The sequence below is a fragment of the Azolla caroliniana genome, unplaced genomic scaffold (genome assembly GCF_043228905.1).
Source record: "Azolla caroliniana isolate FFs.n. ecotype wild unplaced genomic scaffold, voAzoCaro1.0.p SCAF_3, whole genome shotgun sequence".
NCBI lineage: Eukaryota > Viridiplantae > Streptophyta > Polypodiopsida > Salviniales > Salviniaceae > Azolla > Azolla caroliniana.
Window position 1 is genome coordinate 16,434,076 of NW_028230438.1, and position 20,613 is coordinate 16,454,688.

Sequence of the window (20,613 nt, forward strand, 5' to 3'; positions counted from 1 at the left end):
GTCGGCAAAGCTCGCACTACGCGAAGGGATCGGGAGGATCCAAGAACGGTAACCGGCCAGCCTTGGTGATGAAGCACGAGGCGAACTCGATGAAGAAGACCACTTCCAAATCGGAGGAAGTGTGGTATGTTGATTCCGGTGCGTCAAACCACATGACGAACCACAAAGAGTGGTTCTCCTTTTTGGAGAAACCGGATCAACCAGGAGTAGTCGAAACCGGAGACGGCACTCCTCACCCAATCGTGCATGTCAGAGAAGTCCCTTTGAGCCACGTTGGACAAAAGGGGAAGCTGATGAACGTATTACATGTTCCGACAATCACGAAGAACCTAGTGTCAGTAGGACAGATTGTCGACCAGGGGATGCATGTGCGGTTTACACACCTTGGGTGCTTCATCGAGGAAGAGGGCCAGATTATTGCGCAAGGGCATAAAGACAGGAGGATGTTTATCCTTGACACCAATGACGTTGGCACCGCTTTGTTTGCAAAAGGACAGCAGATCGAATCGGACATCGACCTGTGGCACAAGCGGATAGGCCACGTCAATTACAGGAGGCTTCAAGACCTGCAAGCGAAACAAGTTGTTTTCGGTTTGCCGAAGTTTAGCGGCCGGAAGGCCCAAGTATGTGAAGCCTGCCAACTCGGGAAGCAACACTGGCTTCTATTCCCCACCAAACGTAACCGGAGCCATAACAAACTCGACCTTATCCATTCGGATGTGTGGGGACCGGCACAGAATGTTAATCTTGGCAGGAGTCGATATTTCGTCTCCTTCATCGACAACTATACGCGGCACACATGGATCAACCTCATTGAGCGGAAGAGTGAAGTCTTCGAGTGTTTCCGGAGTCTCCAAAGCATGGTGGAATGGGAATCGGAGAGAAAGATCAAATGCCTGCAGTAGGATGGCGGAAAAGAGTACTTTTCCGGTCAATTCAACAGTTATCTGCAACAAAAGGGAATTCGGCGAGAGTTCAGCTGCAGATACACACCGCAATAGAACGGTGTTGTCGAAAGGAAGAACCAGTCGCTTATCGATGCGGCAAGGGCAATGTTGGAGGAGAAGAGCATGCCCAAATTCTATTGGGCGGAGGCAGTCCGAACAACTGTCTACATCCAGAACCGGATCGGTGACAAGATGTCAGCTCACGAGCTGTATTTCGGGCGGAAGCCGAATTTGAGACACCTTAAGATCTTCGGTAGCATTGCATTTGTGCATGTACCGGATGAGAAGCGGAGGAAGCTGGATGCAAAATCGGAAAAATGCATCCTAGTCGGCTATGCTCAAGAGCAAAAGGGTTATAAGTAGTATAACCCCCGGACAAAGCAGGTCCAAGTTAGTCGAGATGTCGAGTTTGATGAATCGGCATCGTGTTACTCCTTACCGACTCCGACTTCCGAATTTGACCCGATGCTAGTGGATGAGGCTAGTGATCCTAAATCGGCCCAAGTACAGGATGATGAAGCGTGGACTCAGGATGAGAGTCCGGAATCGTTCCGGTTGAGCGGGCCAAACGAGAGACTGAGTCAATCTGACCAGTCTGATGAGGAACCGGCGAGTAGTGGAGACTCTGTCGTGCACTCCCCGCGCAAGGAACCGAGGTGACGGTTCACGTGCAAAGAGAAGGGGGAGAAGAAGATGTCGGAATTCGAAACCGGAAACGATGAGTCGGATCAGTGTGCATTTGACTCCGGCGAGGAGAAAGGCGGATCTTCGGCAATGAAGACCGAACTGGCTAAGAAGGGCCTCAAACCGGGTAACACTGAGTTACGTCGGTCCACCCGCTAGAAGGATCCCGTCCAGCGGTACGGGTACAATGAGTGCATGGCGCATCACTATGCGTACATGACTAAGGTGGCGGAAGTGCGTGAGCCGGAGAGCTACACAAAAGCGTCCAAGGACGCAAATTGGCATGCCGCTATTGAAGAAGAAATGCGGGCACTTGATGTCAACAAGACATGGACCTGGTTGACCCTCCTCGTCACTGTAAACCGATCGGATGCAAGTGGATATACAAGGTAAAGTACAACGCTGATGGTTCTGTTAACCGGTATAAAGCCCGGTTAGTGGCGAAGGGATACACGCAGACCCACGAAATCGACTACGACGAGACCTTCGCTCCGGTAGCGAAGATGACGACGGTTGGTGTGGTGCTGGCGGTTGTTGCAGCAAGGGGGTGGCATCTTCACCAGATGGATGTGAAGAATGCGTTTCTTCAGGGTGATTTTGAAGAAGAAGTCTTTATGACTCAGCCCCCCGGCTTTGAATCAGAGATGAACAAGTCGGCGGTATGCCAGCTGAAGAAGTCGTTGTACGGCTTGAAGCAAGCCCCTCGAGCTTGGAATGCGAAGATCACGCACCGGTTGCGTAAGATGGGGTTTGTGGCCTCCAAATCGGACTCTTCATTGTTCATCCGGCAAGGCTCAGCCGGTCCCGTATGTATACTGCTGTATGTTGATGATCTAGTCATCACTGGACCAGGAGTTCCAGAAATCAACCGCGTCAAGTCCCAATTGTCAGACGCATTTGAGATGAAGGATCTAGGGGACCTTCATTATTTTCTAGGGATCGAGGTGATCCGAACCCTGGACGGCATATTGCTCTCACAACGACATTACGTCTTCAATATGTTGTACAAGTTCGGCATGACAGAATGTCGACCTGTCTCCACACCCTTGGACCGGAACCAGAAGCTTCGTCCCAATTCTGAACTGGCCTGCAATGAGAAACAGTTCCGACAAATCGTCGGAAGCCTTATTTACTTGACTATCATGCGACCCGACATCAGCTATCCGGTCGAAATGATAAGTCAATTCATGCAGAAGCCGACTGTGGAGCACCTTCAGTGCGCGCAAAGTATATTGCGGTATGTCAGCGGCACGAAGGACAGCGGTATACCCAAAGAGCTCATCGGTTACACGAATGCCGATTGGGCCGACGATGCATCAGATCGCCGATCAACCTCCGGTTACATGTTTTCCCTAGGTAGCGCGGTTGTTGCGTGGAGCAGCAAAAAGCACCCAACAGTTGCTCTATCGAGCACTGAGGCTGAGTATCGGGGCACTACCATTGCCACCTGTGAAGCCCTCTGGCTTCGACGACTGCTGCAAGACTTACAGATCGAGGTACCGACCCCAATTCTGGTCTACTGCGACAACATAAGCATCATGCAACTCGCCAAGAACCCTGTGTTCCATGCTCGCACGAAGCAGACATACCGATCGAGAAGGTCGAGGCGCGCAGAACAAGAGGGGTCATGGCAAACAGAACTGGACCGGACAAGGAGCGCCAGGAAGGCGGAGCGACGCCAGGAGAAGTCGGTTGGAAGAACCGACTGCCACAGAGACTGACACTAGGATCTAACCTCAATCTGAGCTTGAGGGGGAGTGTTGAAGCGACAAGCTCAACTGGAGCTGGGTCGACTGAATAAGCCTGAGCCAGCAAGCGAGACGGATCGGTAAGCCGGCAAGCAACAAAGTCGGTGAGCTGGGGAGCCAGTTAGTCGGGTCCAATCGGTAACCGGAAGCCTAGTATTAGTTTAGACTACTAGGCAATTATAGTCTCGTAGTAATTGTCAGAAGCTCGTGTGAGCATTGAAGTACGCGGTACTTCTGTCAGTCCCATGAGGACTTGTATAAATAGTGCTACTGAGCACAATTGTAAATGAGAGAGGCATATATCGTTTTTTGAATATAGCTTTTACGTGCTGCTCTCTCTGTCTCTCCCGCGTACTCTATGTATTCCCTACTTTCTCTATTTCTAACGCTTTCGCAAGTAATCGTTTACACTCCCGAGTCAACAAACCATACGTCCTCCGGATTGAGGGCACTAGTTGAGGTAGAGGCCGACATAGAGTTTGCTCTATGTTTCATCATGAACATACCGCCACGGTCGGAGTTGCGTGCATACATTCCGCCACGATCTTCGTAGTCGGAGTTGTTCCCGTACATTCCGCCATGATCTTCGTAGTCGGAGTTGTTCCCGTATATTCCGCTATACTCTTCGTAATCAGAATTGTGCGCGTAATTCGTGAGTTGTCGGCTTGTGGAAGCCGATTCACGCATCTTCTTTCGGCACTCTTCTTCGTAGTGGCCGAGCTTTCCGCAATATCCGCATTCAGTTGTGTTTTGACGGCTCGGGCCGGAGTGGAAGCTCCCCCTTCTTGCGAAGGTTCCTCGTTGGCTTCTGTTTTGCGGTTGAAATTGGAAGTTGTTATCGTAGGTCGGACCTCGTCCGCCTTGTCCTTGGCCGAATTGGCCTCTCGGCCGTCCGCGTCCTCTTCCTCCGTTCGAGTGCATGTAGAGCATGTGGCCTTCCGACTCATTGCTCCTTGTACGCACGTGGTTTTCTTCGACCAATAGCATTGATTGGAGCTCAAAGAAGGAGGGAGATTTCTCCCGTGCTAGAACGACGGTTCGCATCGCGCTAAACCATGGTGCGAGGCCGCCGAGGCATATTTGAACCATCTCATCATCATCATCGATATTTACGCTTATTGAGCCGAGCGAGTCGCAAAGCTCCTTGATCTTCGAGGTGTATGTCGTAATGGACATGTCCCTTTGTTGAATGTTGTTCAACTCTTGGCGGAGTTGAAGCCTTCTTGCGGTTGTATTCGCCGCGAAAATCTTTCGTAGATTTTCCCATGCCTCCTTCGGCGTCTTCGCTTCGCGAATGTAGCCGAGCATGTGATCATGAACACATGTCGCCAAGCAATACATCACGCGGCTTGCGGCTTGCTCCCATGTCACGTATCCGGGAGCCGCTTCGGCGGGTCGGTCTTCATGTGCTCCTTTGATGTAGCTCCAATAGCCTTGTCCGACAAGGTATTGGTGCATCTTGTACTCCCAAGATGCGAAGTTGTTTCGATCCAACTTCTCGGTAGGGAGAGCGCTCCCCATTTGAGTATTCATTATGTTGATTCTTCTTCTTCTTCTTCTTCTCTCTTCGAATGCGAGCTATGTAGCGAAGCTACAATAGCGATGAGCCGGTTCTTGGTCGTCGGCGTGGAGCACAACACACGATCACGATGAGGCGAATGGGCTAGATCGAGCTACCAAATCGCTCTGATACCATGTAAAGAATCAAGAGATGGATTCTTGTGAAGCAGAAGAGATATGAGTTGTGTGTGTGTGTGTGTGTGTGTGTGAGAGAGAGAGAGAGAGTGAGAGAGACAAGCAGTAAAACACAAAGAATACGCAAGGTTAAGTATATTAACAAAGGAGAAAGACTCAACGTTATACAAAGTGGGAGGAGGGTGCTTTATATAGTCACCCTCTCTCTTCATTAACTACAAGACTCATGGAGCATGGGGAATGTGAAAGCTCATAAGTTATGTGTCATAGAATATGATTCTATGATGCATACTAAATGCTAGAATACAAAGTGGTGACATAGTGGTGACTTTTGACCGTTGGAGTGTCTATTCACTCTCAAGGTGAGTTCACACACTAGACCCAGTTAAGCTTGATTCTCAACAAGAGGTTATGCCACATGAGTTAGAAGGGCATGCAGATGCTAGGCGAAAAAGAACTCCTATCAAAGGTGACGAACGTCCATATGGATAGGTGCGTAGATTGTGTGGCTAGCAAGCAAAATAGGGCCGCCTTTTGGCCTAGGCCCTGATGAGGAGGAAGAACACTATAGAACTCGTGCATAGACGTATGTTATGTTGATGCGAAGTCACATGCTAGTGCACAATATTTTGTGACCTTCATAGATGACTATAGCTGAAAGTTGTGGGCTTTCGTCCTAAAGACAAAGGACCATGTGTTGTTCATCTTCAAAGAGTTCCAGGTGAGAGTTGAAGGCCATCCAGACAGACAATGGAGGGGATATAAAGGGCAGTTTGAAGAATATTACCGGTCACAAGGTATTTGGCTGGAATATACAGTGCCGAAGACACCGAAACTAAACGAAATGGCCGAAAGTGTTAGAGTTATGATCAAATTTAAGCATATGATAAGGATATAAGATATATGAAATAAGAAAGGAGAGACAGAAAGAAAGGTGTTGATCCACCGACCACCACTGAGCGAAGGGATCGAGATGGACTTGAGCCTCGATCGGCCTCATATTTATAGTGATACACAAGGCCCCCATGCAAGTTCACACTTGGCCTAATGAGTTGTCTCAATCCCGAGGATTAAAAGTAATCCTCCCCTTCTTTAAATTCTTGTTTAACCCTCACACTTTATCCACGTGTATAGAATACTACGGTAATTTCTCACCACGGGATATTATATGGTCATGCCCGTAACAGAAAGGATGAACTGAACCGTAATGGCAAGGGCTCGATGTACGTTGGTGCATGCTGAGTTTCCAAAAAACCTTTTGGGTTGAGGCGTTGATGACGACTATATATGTCGGGTGGAGACCACTGAGGTTATGGGCTAGGAGGGGGAGAATTTTAAGGCAGATAAGAATATGAATGGTGTAAACAGTTACATGCGGAAACTACACACCCACCACAACCGGCTCAGTCGAATAGCAACAGAAAACAGAGACGTAGGTTTAATGGAAAGCTTGAGAGCAATACGTGAGAGAGTGAGAGAGAGACAGAGAACAAAACTTAGTTTCAAAATAATACTCTGTTCTATACATCGAATGTGCTCAGAGAGCACTTTTATACAAGCCCTTTGAAGGACTGACACAAGTACCATCAGTACTTGAATGCTCATAAAGGAGCTCCTATACTAACTCCCAAATATATTCCTTCGCAGAATATCTTTCCATGGCCTTCTCTGCCAGCTCAACCTTCTGGGTCTTCCTAGTGCCTTCATGCCTTGCTCGCGCTCATCGTCCAGTTCGGTTCTACATTCCTCAACCCTTTCAGTCGACTTGTCTGCTTGTAAGGCCCTTGTCAACTCCCTCACTATCGCGACTTCGGCGCTCATCGATCTGACAATTCCTTCGTTTTGGTGTCGGCTTCGGTTGCCTTCTCATCTACATGACCTTCATGTGATTCGGTTCATCCGAATTGAACTCCTCAAACGAATCGGTTGTCTCTTATTCATTCCGGCTCTTGTCTGATTTCTCCCCTCTTTAGACCCTTGACCACATCTGTCCATGTCTTGGTCCTAGCCTTCCCTTGGTCGGGTTTGTCCTTCCTGAGTTTGTCGCCTCTCTCAACTCTTCCATCCCTTGGTTCGATTGGCTTTGGCTTCGGCTCTCTCTTGTGGCAGCTCCCCCTACATGCGGCTAGCCTTTGCTTAGCCGATCTTCTTCCACCTGTCCATGCATCCAACATTTCCTTGGCTTCTTCAGCCGATCCGGACGTTCCGACTTCTTCAGTCGATCCGGCTTTTCAAACATCACTCCTCCCCCTCAAGTTCGGCATGTCAAGATGTTGTAAGCCAAGCATACTCGAAAAATGGCGCAACTTGTCAAGGACAAGAGGCTTGGTGAAGATATCGGCAGTTTGTCGATCCAGCGGAACATACACAAGTTCGACTTCACCAAAAAGGACTCACTCGCGAACAAAATGATAGTGCACCTCAATGTGCTTGGTCCGGGTGTGGAAGACGGGGTTCTTCGCAAGTTGGATGTTCCTAAGGTTGTCGCACTAGATCGTCATCGAATCAGACACCTCCTCCTGTAGATCCTTCAATAGCCTTTTGAGCCATATGGCTTCGCACGTCGTGACATTCGCTCCTTGATACTCGACCTCGATGCTCAACAATGCAATTGTCAGCTACTTCTTGTTGCTCTAGGTGATTGTGATGCCTCCAAGTGAAAACGTGAAGCTCGATGTAGACCTTCATATGTCGGCGTTTCCAACCCAATCAGCATTTGTGTAGCTGACCAATTGTTTGGCAGTACCATTTTGATACAACAATCCCCTGTCCTTGGTGCCGCTGACATACCTGAGTATTCTGTGTGTGTTGAAGGTGCTCCACGATCGGATGCGCCATGAATTGACTAATCAAGCTGACCTGATAGTTGAGGTCCGATCGGGTAATGGTCAAGTATATAAGGCTTCTGATGATCTGTTAGAACCTTTTCGGGTCACATGTCGTTTTGGAGTCGGGGCAAAGCTTCACATTTCTATCTAAAGGAGTTAAGACTGACTTGCATTCCGGCATACCGAACTTGAAGAGCATACTCAACACATAATGTTGTTAGCTGATCAATATGCCTTCATGGGTGCGGATCACTTCGATCCCGAGGAAGTAATGAAGGTCCCCCAAGTCCTTCATGTCGAATGATGCTGCTAGTTGGGACTTGACGTGGGCGATTTCATCTAGGTCGGTGCCGACGATGACTAAATCATCAACATAGAGTAAGAGACTTACCGGCCCATTCTGACCTTGCCATGTGAAGAGTGAAGAATCCGACCTAGACGCGGCAAACCCCATCTGACGCAATCCTTGCGTGATGTTCGCATTCCAGGCAAGCAACGCTTGCTTTAGTCCATACAGGGACATCTTCAGTCGATAAATAGCTAACGTATTCATTCCAGACTGCAATCCGAGGGATTGTACCATGTACACCTGTTCCTCAAGCTCACCTTGCAGGAACACATTCTTTACATCCATTTGATGTAAGTGCCACCCCTTTGCCGCGGCTACTGCTAGCACAACACGGACGATCAACATCTTCGCCACCGGCGCGAACGTGTCATCGTAGTCGATGTCGTGTTGTTGCGCATAGCCTTTCACCACTAACCCGGCCTTGTATTGGTTGGCGGAGTCGTCGGTGTTGTACTTGACCTTGTACATCCACCTACATCTGGTCGGCTTCACACCATTTGGTGGGTCAACCAGGTCCCCTGTTTCGTTTTGTTAGGAATTTGGTCCCTCTGGATGGGATCCGGATGAGAATCAAAGGAGCCGAATCGGACGGATCTAGAAGATATCCAAATGATCTGGTGTGAACCGAATCTAGGGACATATCTGTAAATATGTTTCTAGAGGGCCTGTCATGGCCATATTTGTAAATAGTCCTTGTTGAGAGATCAAGCTCAACTTAGTTTAGTTAGTTAGTCAACCATGTACCTTCGTAGTTACCTAGATAGAATCTAGTTAGAAGTGTTGACTATAACAACTTAAATAGGACTTTGTACTTAAGTAGGATAATCTAGATCCTCCACTCCCGAGGTCATTTAATATAGGACTTACACGGTTGTACCTATATTCTCCTCACACATGTGCACCCTTGCACATGAGATCTATATATACCTCATTGATGGTATTTTTGTATTTGATGATGATGATGATGATGATAATGCTAATTTAATATACTTACTCATCCCCCATCTTGTGTTGTTCATAAGTGTATCTCTCTCTCTCTCTCTTCCTCTCATACACATACACACACATATCACATAATCTTCCGCTTATCAACTTAATCATATAATTAGGTACTAATTAACCCTTAATTACTTACCTAATTCTTAACATGGTATCAGAGCATGTGGTTTAGAAAATCCACTAAGCCCACTCGACTCCGTGATTGTGTGTTCGAGACGTCGACGACAAAATCTAGCTATCGGTTACCGTAGTGCCGCTACGTAGCACGTGTACGTGATCGAAGGAAGAAAAGCAAAAGAAGAGAAGACACTACAATCAACATGAACACACAAATGGGTAGCTCGCTCCCTAGTGAAAAGCTAGACCAGAGCAATTATTCATCTTGGGGGTACAAGATGACCCAATACCTCGTCGGTCAAGGGTATTGGAGCTACATCAACGACGCTCAAGAAAATTGACCCGACTCAAAGAACGCCGACTACGTAACATGGGAGCAAGCGGCTAGTCGAGTCATGTATTGCTTGGCAACATGTGTCCACGACCACATGCTTAGCCATATTCGAGACACCAAGACGCCTAAAGAAGCGTGAGCAAACTTAAAGAAAATGTTCGCCGCCAACACAACCGCTCGAAAGCTTCAACTCCAACAAGAGTTGAATAACATTCGACAAAAAGATCAAGAGCATTTGCGACTCACTTGGCTCCATCAACATAAACGTCGACGAAGACGAGATGGTTCAAGTATGCTTGGGTGGCCTCGCACAACGATTCGATCCATTACGGACGACAATTTTGGCGAGAGAAAACCCTCCTTCATTCTTCGACCTCCAATCAATGTTGTTGGTCGAAGAGAACCACGTCTGAACCAAAAGCAAGACGTCAAAAGGAAAAATGTTCTTCTTGAATTCGGACGGTGGCCGAGGAGGAGGTCACGGCAGTAGAAGAGGTCAATTCGACCCATCACACGAAGGGAACTCACACCTTCACGGAAGCCATCGAAGAACCTTCGGAAGAAGGGGGAGCTTCCACGCCGAACATGGTCGTCAAACGAGGCCCGCAACTTGCAATTATTGCGGCAAAATCGGCCACTACGAGGCGAAGTTCGGAAAAAGAGAAGTGAGTCGACTTCAACAAGTTGACAACTCACAAACTACGCATTGAACTCCGACTACGACAATCGTAGCGGAATGTTCATGAATCACGCATCGAATTCCGACTACGACGATCGTAGTGAAATGTTTACAAATTACGCCATGAATTCTGACTATGGCGACCGTGGCGGAATGTTCATAATGAGGCATAGAGCGAACTCTATGAAGGCCTCTAACTCCACAAGCACCTCCAATTCGGAAGACGTGTGGTTCATTGATTCCGGCGCCTCACATCACATGACATCTCATGAAGAGTGGTTTCGTGATTTACGAACACCGGATCAACCCGGCTTCATATCAACCCAGCTTCATAGAGACGGGAGACGACACCACGCACCCCATTCGACACATCGGCAATGTCCCATTCGGGAAAGAAGGCGAGCAAACTTGCATCAAGAATGTCTTGCATGTGCCCACAATAACGAAGAATTTGGTCTCCATCGGCCAAATCATGGAGCAAGGCATGCAAGTCTGCTTCAACAACGAAGGTTGTTTCATTGAGAAAGATGGCCGACTCATAGCCAAGGGGCGGAGAGACGGTCGCATGTTCATCCTCGATTTGAATGAGGTGAAATCGTCCATGTACGCTAAAAGTCTCAAAACCGAGACAAGCATCGAGTTGTGGCACAAGAGAATCGGCCACATAAACCTCCAATGGCTTCAAGCGATGCAAACCAAGGGAGTCGTCATCGGACTACCGACATTCGAGTCGAAACGAGTCGACCAAGTATGCGAAGCGTGTCAACTCGGCAAACAACATCGACTCCCATTCCCAAAGGAGAGCTCCGCAAGCAAAGGCCCCTCGACGTCATACACTCGGATGTATGGGGACCGGCTCAAATGCTGACGATCGGAGGATGTCGATACTACGTAACCTTCATCGACAACTACTACCCGATGAAGAAGAAAAGCGAAGTGTTCTGCCACTTCCAAAAGCTCAAGGGACAAGTCGAAAAAAAAAACGGTCGACACATTCGACGCCTACGATTGGATGGAGGCAAGGAGTACTTCTCCGACGAATTCACCTCCTACCTCCAAAGTGAAGGCATTCGTAGAGAATTCTCATGCCAACACACACCCCAACAAAATGGAGTCGCCGAAAGGAAGAATCGGCAAATACTCGAGGTAGCACGCGCCATGATGCATGAGAAGCACATGCCGAACTTCTATTGGGCCGAAGCGGCATCCACGACCGTCTATCTCATGAACCGGTGCACCATGGAGTCCATGAGCTAACTCCATACGAGCTCCTCATCAGAAGGAAGCCGATCCTGTTGCACCTCAAGGTGTTCGGAAGCATTGCGAATGTACGCATCCTGAACGAACAACAACAAAAGCCCGACGCGAAGTCGAAGGAATGTATCCTCATAGGATACTCGTCCGAGAAGAAGGCATACAAATGCTACAATCCTTCTACCTGAGCGGTTTGGGTAAGTCGAGACATAGTTTTCGATGAGTCCGCATCCTGGTACACACTAGAGACAACTTCGACTCCGACTCCGCTCGACCCAGAATCCGTCGAACAAGAGGTAGAAGATGGAGATCGCTTCGAACACATGTTCAAAGAAAGTCCAATTACGGCAAAGCCTAATGGGCCACAAGAGCCCCCACGCAACCCAATCATGTCGCGGCCAAGTATGAACTTGGACAAAGGCAAAGGTAAGATGCCTGAATACGAAGTTGATCACCCCGACGATAGTGATTTGGATGTGTCGGCTCCCTCACTAGACAGTGAGTTTGGTGTACCCATCATGCGGACACCTGGAGTAAAGAAAGCGCTCACATAGGCGAGCGAAAAACTTTGACGCTCTTCTAGAGAGAAGAATCCCCTCACTCGGCTCGGCTACAACAAGTACATGGCCCATCACTATGCCTTCACGATGAAGGTAGCGGCCGAACAAGAGCCCAAGAGCTCCACCGCAACGGCTCGTAACCCATGATGGGTGGAAGTAGTCGACCTTCGCCCACACACTACAAGCCTTCGTCACCGTCTTGAGGGGGAGGAACCGAGATTGCTACGGCGAACAAAGCTGAAGGCCGCACAGAAGCCGCACAGAAGCCGACACCGAAAGCAGAACAACGCCAAAAGCAGAACTGGATGTCGGATGCCTCACACTTGAGCTTCAGGGGGCATGTTGAGAGATCAAGCTCAACTTAGTTTAGTTAGTTAGTCAACCATGTAACTTCATAGTTACCTAGATAGAATCTAGTTAGAAGTGTTGACTATAACAACTTAAATAGGTCCTTGTACTTAAGTAGGATATTCTAGATCCTCCACTCCCAAGGTCATTAATATAGGACTTACAAGGTTGTACCTATATTCTCCTCACACATGTGCACCCTTGCACATGAGATCTATATATACCTCATTGATGGTATTTTTATATTTGATGATGATGATGATGATAATGCTAATTTAATATACTTACTCATCCCCCATCTTGTGTTGTTCATAAGTGTATCTCTCTCTCTCTCTCTCTCTTCCTCTCACACACATACACACACATATCACATAATCTTCCGCTTATCAACTTAATCACATAATTAGGTACTAATTAACCCTTAATTACTTACCTAATTCTTAACAATCCTAAAGTCATATAAGTATAAATATGACTTAGGGCAACCACTTATGTGGTGAGGTCATTAGAGTTGTTAGTCATTAGAGTTGTTAGTTTTTACTGTTGTAGAGAGAGAGAGAGAAAGCTCTCTCTCTCTAATAAGAAAGTTAGTTGGAAATCACATTCATCATTTGGTTTGATAAGAAAGGTTAGGGGATGTCAAGAGACATATTCACAGTTTGTAATGATATGAATATGTATCTCTCTACGTAGATATGTAAAGTTGACTTACAAGTTGTAATAGGGTTTTTTTTACATGCAATTAATATAATTGTGTGATTTTACCCAAAAAAAAAACGATATAGAAAGCTCTTTTGTTGTAACCGCCGGTTGGCGAAGACATAGAGCTCGAGGTCATTGCCTCCGAGTCTCGCTTGGTATCCTCTTCTCATAGTGATAGTTGGAGTCTGTGGGCTCTCATGGTTTTTCCCTATTAGGGTTTTCCACGTAAACATCTAGTGTCGTCTCATATTGTGGAAGTGCATTAATCTCATTTCTATTTCCTGCTTTCTTCCATTGAGTGTTTAAGACTCGGTAGAGGCCGAGCACTATTCCGCACAAATTGGTATCAAAGCGAAGGTTCTAAACCTTGACGAAAATGGAAGAGTCATTTGGAAGCATGTTCAAGCTCACCGGCTCCAACTACCCAGTATGGAAGTTGAAGATGAGGAACATGCTCGTGGTCAAAGAGCTCTAATTGCCAGTATAGTTCAGGGATAAGAAATCGAACAAGATCGATGCCACGACGTGGGAGGTGATTGACATGAAGACGACAACGTACATTAGGTGCTTCATCGACATGAGCCTGTACAACAACTTGAATGAAGAAAGCAAAGCTCATGTGCTCTGGGAGAAAATCGGCACCATGCTGGAGAGTAAAAACGTCGTAAATCAGGTTTCAATATTCCGGAAGTTAGTGAGACTCTACCAAGACAGATCCAGCATGGCGGAGCACATGAATGCATTCCAGGGGCTCATAAATCAAATAACCTCATTGGAAGTACCTTTAGTCGACGAGGTCCTTGCGTTTCTCCTGCTCGGTTCCCTCCCGGATAGTTGGGAGACGCTAGTTATCACCTTGGGCAACGCCGGGCTGGAAGGAAAACAATTGTCGCTAGCAAGTAAAATCAAGCAAAGGAAAACAATTGTCCCTCGTGAGAGTCTTGTGTGTGTCTGTGTCTCTGCGTGTGAAGTATATATGTATATATAATATATGTATAGGTTACCTTTCACCACCCCTCCTCTTCTTCCCAATCAATCTCTCAACCTAATTCGTTAAGAGCAAGAGAAGAACTCCATCAATTCCATCTCCATCTCCACCTTCTTCTTTTCTTCTTCTTCTCCTCTGTCTTTCTTCTTCTTCTTCTTCTTCTTCTTCTTCTTCACCATCGCCTTCGAATTCTTCTTCCATTCCTTCTTCTTTCCACGGCCCCAAGGGCACTATGAACGATGGCAAGAGATGTCCCTACCCACATCGCCATCTCGCCTCCTCTTCTTCTTCTTCTTCCCCTGCACCACCACCATCATTTGTGTAATACTCATCAATGTACACCTCCTCCTCTTCATCACTACCACCACGGTGTTGGCAGTAGAGGATGCTGTCTTGCTTCACAACTTCAGAAGAACAATCACACACGACCCGAACAGGGCATTTGCCTCTTGGTCTCTCTCTTCTCCGGCTCGACCCTGTGATTGGCTTGGGGTTGAATGTGATCTGAAGGTCCTCAAAACAGGTTCTCTCTCTCTCTCTCTCCGATGTCCTCAAGAAATGAGAAGAAAGAAAATATATGAAAAAAGAAATCTCCAGATGAAGCCATTCTAACTTTTTTAAGTGCAATCTCGTTTTTGTTTTCAAACACTGATTTCACAGGTGTCCCTGTCGTCCGCCGTGTCTCGCTCCCGAACAAGAATATTCTCGGCACCCTTTGGCCTGAGCTCGGCCAATTGAAGTTTCTCAGATCTCTGAATTTGTCCCGGAACAGGTTCCGAGGCCAAGTCCCGCCTTACGTTGCAAATGCGATCGTTCTGGAAACCTTGGACTTGAGTTACAATGCATTCACGGGGGTTCTTCCTTCTTTCGAGAAGGCCACACATTTGAAGGTCTTAGCTTTGTCGAACAATCAATTTGAGGGAGATTTTCCCGGTGTGATATGTGATGGCCCGGCACTCCGAAACATTGATATGAGCAAGAATGGGATGAAAGGTATGTATTTGTTGGTTTATATTCGATGGTTCCACCTCTTTGCAAAACTATTATTGTGCAGAGGATATGAACAAAGATGCAAGTTTTACGTTGTCCATGCCTCCACCTCATTACAAGTAAGAGGGACCTATTGGAATGAGATGAAAGGATAATCCTTTTACATTTTATGCTTCAAACATCTTTACAAAGCAGGAGGCCACTACTGTTGAGAATATAGGTTGATTAGTGTTTAGCAAATACATTCTCATCATAGTAATAAGAATCCAATGAAAGGTGATTTCTTTTTTGCATTTTAGGCATCTTTTATACAGTAGAGGAAACTATCATTGAGCATGAGACATGAGCAATACTTTGAAAAGTGCATTAGTTTTTTATCCTTTATGAGGTAGAGGATCCTGATTTTGAGCATAGGACATGTGCAAGAGTGTGATGACAGGTATGATTTTGTACTTTATGCCTCCACTTCATAACAAGATAGAGAACACTACAGTTGAGCATAGGAAATTGCTATTTCAGCCCACATTCAGTATGAGCAAGAATGCCATGAAAGGTAAGTTTTTACAGTTGATGTGAGGGAATTGTTAAATTTATGGTATTCATTGAATTCCTTACAGGTTTCCTCTATTCTATATGGAAAGGGATATAATTCCCACTGTTAGAATCTACCTTTAGACTAATACCGAATCTCATGTTTAAGATAACCGATTGGGTTCAGCATAGTTAGTCATATGGAAGAAGGTAAACATTGAGACTTGGCGTACTGTTTTGTTTCACCCTTTTATACTTATTTTTCTGAATTCTTGCTGCAATATATGTGATCGGTTGCATTATGCATTTTTTCTGGATCAAGTTCATTATATATTGATTCATGCTTCTTGTCTTCGTAGGTGTGATCTCATCGGACATTTCCAGATGCAGTAATCTGGAGGTCTTAAGACTTTCAGACAATGCACTTCATGGTGATGTTCCAAGGAGTTTGGGCGAGCTTACACGTCTAAGAGTTCTTGACCTATCACATAATCAGTTGACAGGAAGACTACCGGAGGCCATTGGCAGCATGACATATCTGACTCAGCTGAAATTGAGCTTTAACTATTTTACGGGTTTCATTACACCATCCATCAGTGCGGCAACATACATGATAGTGCTTGACCTCAGCAACAACCAAATTGGAAAGAACATTCCAGAAAGCTTAGGAAGCTTAACTTTTCTTGAGCAAATGTCTTTATCGAAGAACAAGCTTCAGGGTGCTATACCTCAGAGTATTGGAAAACTGACATCTCTTGTTTCTTTTCTTGACTTGTCACACAACATGCTTACTGGAAACATCCCTTCTACTATTGGAAATTTGGGTCGTATTCAAAATATAGACCTTTCTGACAATAGGTTATCAGGGCCACTACCTGAGATATCTCAAGGCTTGTTTGCATTAAAAACTTTTGACCTGTCTTCAAATCGTTTGAGCGGAAACATTCCACCTTCTATACAAATGTTTCTGAATATTCAATATCTCAACATGTCAAACAATGGACTGAGTGGAGATATACCTATTGAGATTGGAAATCTCATCACATTGTCCAGATTCGATTTGTCAATGAACAACTTGATTGGAGCAATTCCAGACAGTTTCGGTAGCCTATCTAGCCTTAGATACTTCAGTGGAGCTTATAACAAATTTTCAGGGTCCCTTCCAATGAATCTACAAAATCTTACATACATTGAGGTGTTTGATATGTCGCATAACAACTTGTCGGGTTTACTACCGGATATTCCTCTTTTCCGGCAGTTTGTGAAGTCAGGTTACCTGAAGAATGAAAAGGGGCTCTGTGGCCCAGTTGTAAATGTTACATGCTATACTCCACCCAATGTTCTGAAAGACGTAGGGAAAAAAGTATATAAATTTCTCAAGTCTAAGGAGGATAAAATCAAATATTTACCTTTCTTGCTTGCTTCCAGCATGGGAGTGATCATCCTCATTTTTATGGTGTTTTGCTTATTTCTCAAGATCCTTCGACCAAAGCTCTTTGCAGAAACTGCTGAGTCCTGGGATGTTAAGTACTCTTGCTTGCTGCATTGCTGTGGAAAGAGACAAAGACTATGTTACAAGGACCTCAGATTAGCCACGGAGCATTTTTGTACTAGGGCATTCATTGGAAGTGGTACCAGATACAAAGTGTACTTGGGTGAGTTTCCCAGACACAGGCATTTGGTCGTAAAAGTATTGAACCGTGAACTTTTTTGGTTGACACGGCCATACTTCTTAAAAGAATGCACCATACTCAACAAGATTAATCATGCGAATGTGATGCGATTACTCGACTGGTGCTATAGGCGAGGATTTCTTGCTGTCGTGTACAAGTACATGGAAAGGGGCAGTTTACATGATAATCTATTTGGTAAAATGCAAATGGCCACTCTAAGCTGGGAGGATCGGTTAGGGATTGCTACCGATGTAGCTCTTGGCCTTGCTTTTCTGCATCGTCAAGCGAAGAAGAAACGGATTGTGTTTTGTCATCTGTGTCCTAATAACATCTTGTTAGATGAAAAATGTAGGGCAAAGATTGGTGGCTTGCAAGTTGTTCGAAAATCTGATGATCATGCGATGGCAGAGGGTGTCCTCAACAGAGCTCCTTCACGCAAACCAAACCCTGATGATTACACCAACTATTTAGCACCAGGTAATCACAAAGTGTATATTTTATTTAAAGTTATAATTACTTGCTTTTTCTCATCTTTGAATGGGCATGTGTGTTGAATAAATAAGGATAAGAGTTCAGGAAAATACTTAGGAATGCAAAATCATGATAGGATGTGAAAATTTGCATTCCAAGAGGATGCAATGTAGTCCGTCATATACATCGAGCTAACTGAGTATGGTCACAGCACAACTGATATCTCGTTGAATTGTACTAGATAGTGACATCAATTACAACACTTGAATATGGCTTAATATAAGCTTAACTGGTACTCATCATGACAGCACTTAAATGGTACTCATGATTGATCAAGCTTTCAGTTGAGTACCATTATATTGCAAAGACTACTTAGGCAATGATCTATGGTTGAACCTTCAAAATGCTAATTAGGCATGTTACAGTTTTTTCATGGTCGCACTTCTCATAGACATTTGCACAATTCTTGTTCATAGTTATAGTTCTGTAAGATCCAAGGGATATATATATATAAAGTATAGAATGCATGCATGATATGTACATGTATATATATATAGTACCGAGGCAATAAAATTGATAAAGACTCATGTTGGCTTGTGTTACTTCAATTTGATACATAATAATAGAATTATACTTTGTATTTTTTTTATTGCAGCAACTAGGAGTAGGCCTCTTTTAAAGAAAATATTGGCAATAACTTCCCTCAATTTTTAATAGAATGCACACCTGAAGGCGAAACTATAAGCAAGCAAGGAGAGGTTTACAGCTATGGATTGATAGTTTTGGAGCTTATCACACGAAAAAGGTCAGGGGCAGGATCATTATCGTTGGATAAAACTACGCTCGAGACAAAGATACGAGCATTTTTCCCACACAATGTGATGCAATTTGTAGATGTGGGACTCTTTCAAACAACTTCAGATCCTTCCAATCAAGTCTTGGCACTCATTGAGATTGGCCTATTATGTACCGAAGTAGATCCATCACAGCGTCCAGATATGGAAACGATTGTTTCTATTCTAAAGAAGATCAAGAATGGAGAGACTGAACTCAACCATTTGAAACCACAAGAAAGGTTTGGACATATTTCAGAAGTGATGAAAACTTAAAATTATTAATCAATGTTGTTGAGAAAATTTTCAAAATATCTCAAATGTTTTTGGATTTCCCATATATTTTTAGGATATCTACCAGGACACCCTTGGTATTTTGAAGATTACCAAAATTTACTATAGGGAGGTTTATCCTAGGAAACTTTGGAAGCATGAAAGTAGGGATATTTTTAGCATTTCGTAGAAAAAATATTATTGGCTCATTTGAAGAGTATGCATATCATAAATATTTTCAAAGATAAAAAATACCCATATTATTTTTGGATTTCGGAAAACATCCAAAATACCCATATTATTTTAGGATATCTACCAGGACACCCTTGGTGTTTTGAATCCTTACCAAAATTCATTACAGGGAGGCTTATCCTAGAAAACTTTGGAAGCATGAAAGTTACGGATATTTTAGCGTTTCCTCAAGAATTTCATAGAAAAAATATTATTGGCTCATTTGAAGAGCTTGATTCTTGGTCGTAATACAGTAGATTTCTAGAAAGTTAGGAGTGTTCTGGCGTTTTCCCCTAGTGTGCTATGAATTAAGATTATGTTGAAATATTGAGAGTTGGTTTGCAGGGTAGGAAAGTATTGGCAAGCAAGAGCTTGCTTTTACTCAAAAACAATAAATGTTTTTGATGTACTAAAGATACTTGTAAGATAAAATGATTCATATATCACTGATTCAATGTGTTTCTTACGGCGTGGTCATATGCCTCCAACTTCACAGGGATGCACAAAATATCGAGTATTCAAATACATGGCAAGTACCAGAAGCCTTTCCTTATCAAGGTTACCAACAAGATATGTTTGGAGGATAATATCTACCATACAATAATGATGATGATGGTATGTATGACTTTCTAAAGATCACCGACTTAATCATTTAATGGGGACAATGGCTACTATATGATAGCGATGATGATGCAGATATATGTCTGTCAAAACATCACCAACTCCATTGGTTAATGAGGATAATGGCTCCCATATGAATAATGGTGATGCAAATATATTCTCTTTGAAAGCATAACCAACATTAACTATTAATGATTATGCTTTTGTTTTCTGAGTACCAACAAGAAGATTGTTAGAAATGGAATGATACATATTGGTGCCTGGATTGGTAAAGTGCAATGCCGACATGCTCTTTAACCAGGAAAGCATACCCCACCACGAACCAGCAGGACTTTAGGTGAGATTCAAACCCAAGTCAAGATGGAAAGGCTCTTGTAAGTTATTTAGGCAGAAGATTTAATGTAAATAAAACTTACGTTTGGGCAAATTTCCAAGTGTATGATAAGATGACATTTGTTTATCTCATACTCTAGTTAACAAGTAAAAGGATGGTAATTTCATAAAATCATACCTTTCTTGCTTAAGAAGATGGTTGAATAGAAATGTAGCTATCACCTTCTGGAGAGTAAAAAATAATTATCAGTGTGAAACGGGTTTGACATACATATAGCATGGTGTGTGTTTGTATTCCTTATGCAGTCATTGTCATCATGGCTTCCTTTGCCTTCAACTGATTTAGGCATGGTAAAGGTCCAAGGATGGGTTGTTGTGACCATATGCTTGACTCCATTTCTGTAGTAACAGGGTTTCTGTGATTA

General features: G+C 44.6%; 1 protein-coding gene across 2 annotated transcripts; it reads left to right on the top strand.

Moving 5' to 3' along the window:
- The first annotated feature begins 14,283 nt into the window (after positions 1 to 14,283).
- Positions 14,284 to 20,416, top strand: LOC147866332 (uncharacterized). Of its 2 annotated transcripts, XM_087316697.1 has the most exons (5): positions 14,284 to 14,755; positions 14,893 to 15,225; positions 16,113 to 17,903; positions 18,615 to 18,972; positions 19,731 to 20,416. In XM_087316697.1, exons 1-5 carry the CDS (start codon positions 14,482 to 14,484, stop codon positions 19,819 to 19,821), a joined length of 2,847 nt encoding a protein of 948 aa, XP_087172823.1. In that variant the 5' UTR covers positions 14,284 to 14,481; the 3' UTR covers positions 19,822 to 20,416. The 2 variants fall into 2 exon arrangements, with proteins under 2 accessions (XP_087172823.1, XP_087172824.1); XM_087316698.1 differs by lacking the exon at positions 19,731 to 20,416 and having other exon boundaries at positions 18,553 to 18,631.
- Positions 20,417 to 20,613: the final 197 nt, after the last annotated feature.

What these genes read in the sequence shown, in the direction of transcription:
- LOC147866332 (XM_087316697.1), top strand. Translation starts at nt 14,482, where the DNA reads ATGTCCCTACCCACATCGCCATCTCGCCTCCTCTTCTTCTTCTTCTTC. An exon ending in GAGCAAGAATGGGATGAAAG is followed by an intron (nt 15,226 to 16,112) that starts GTATGTATTTGT and finishes TTGTCTTCGTAG; the next exon opens with GTGTGATCTCATCGGACATT. An exon ending in CATTTGAAACCACAAGAAAG is followed by an intron (nt 18,973 to 19,730) that starts GTTTGGACATAT and finishes CCAACTTCACAG; the next exon opens with GGATGCACAAAATATCGAGT.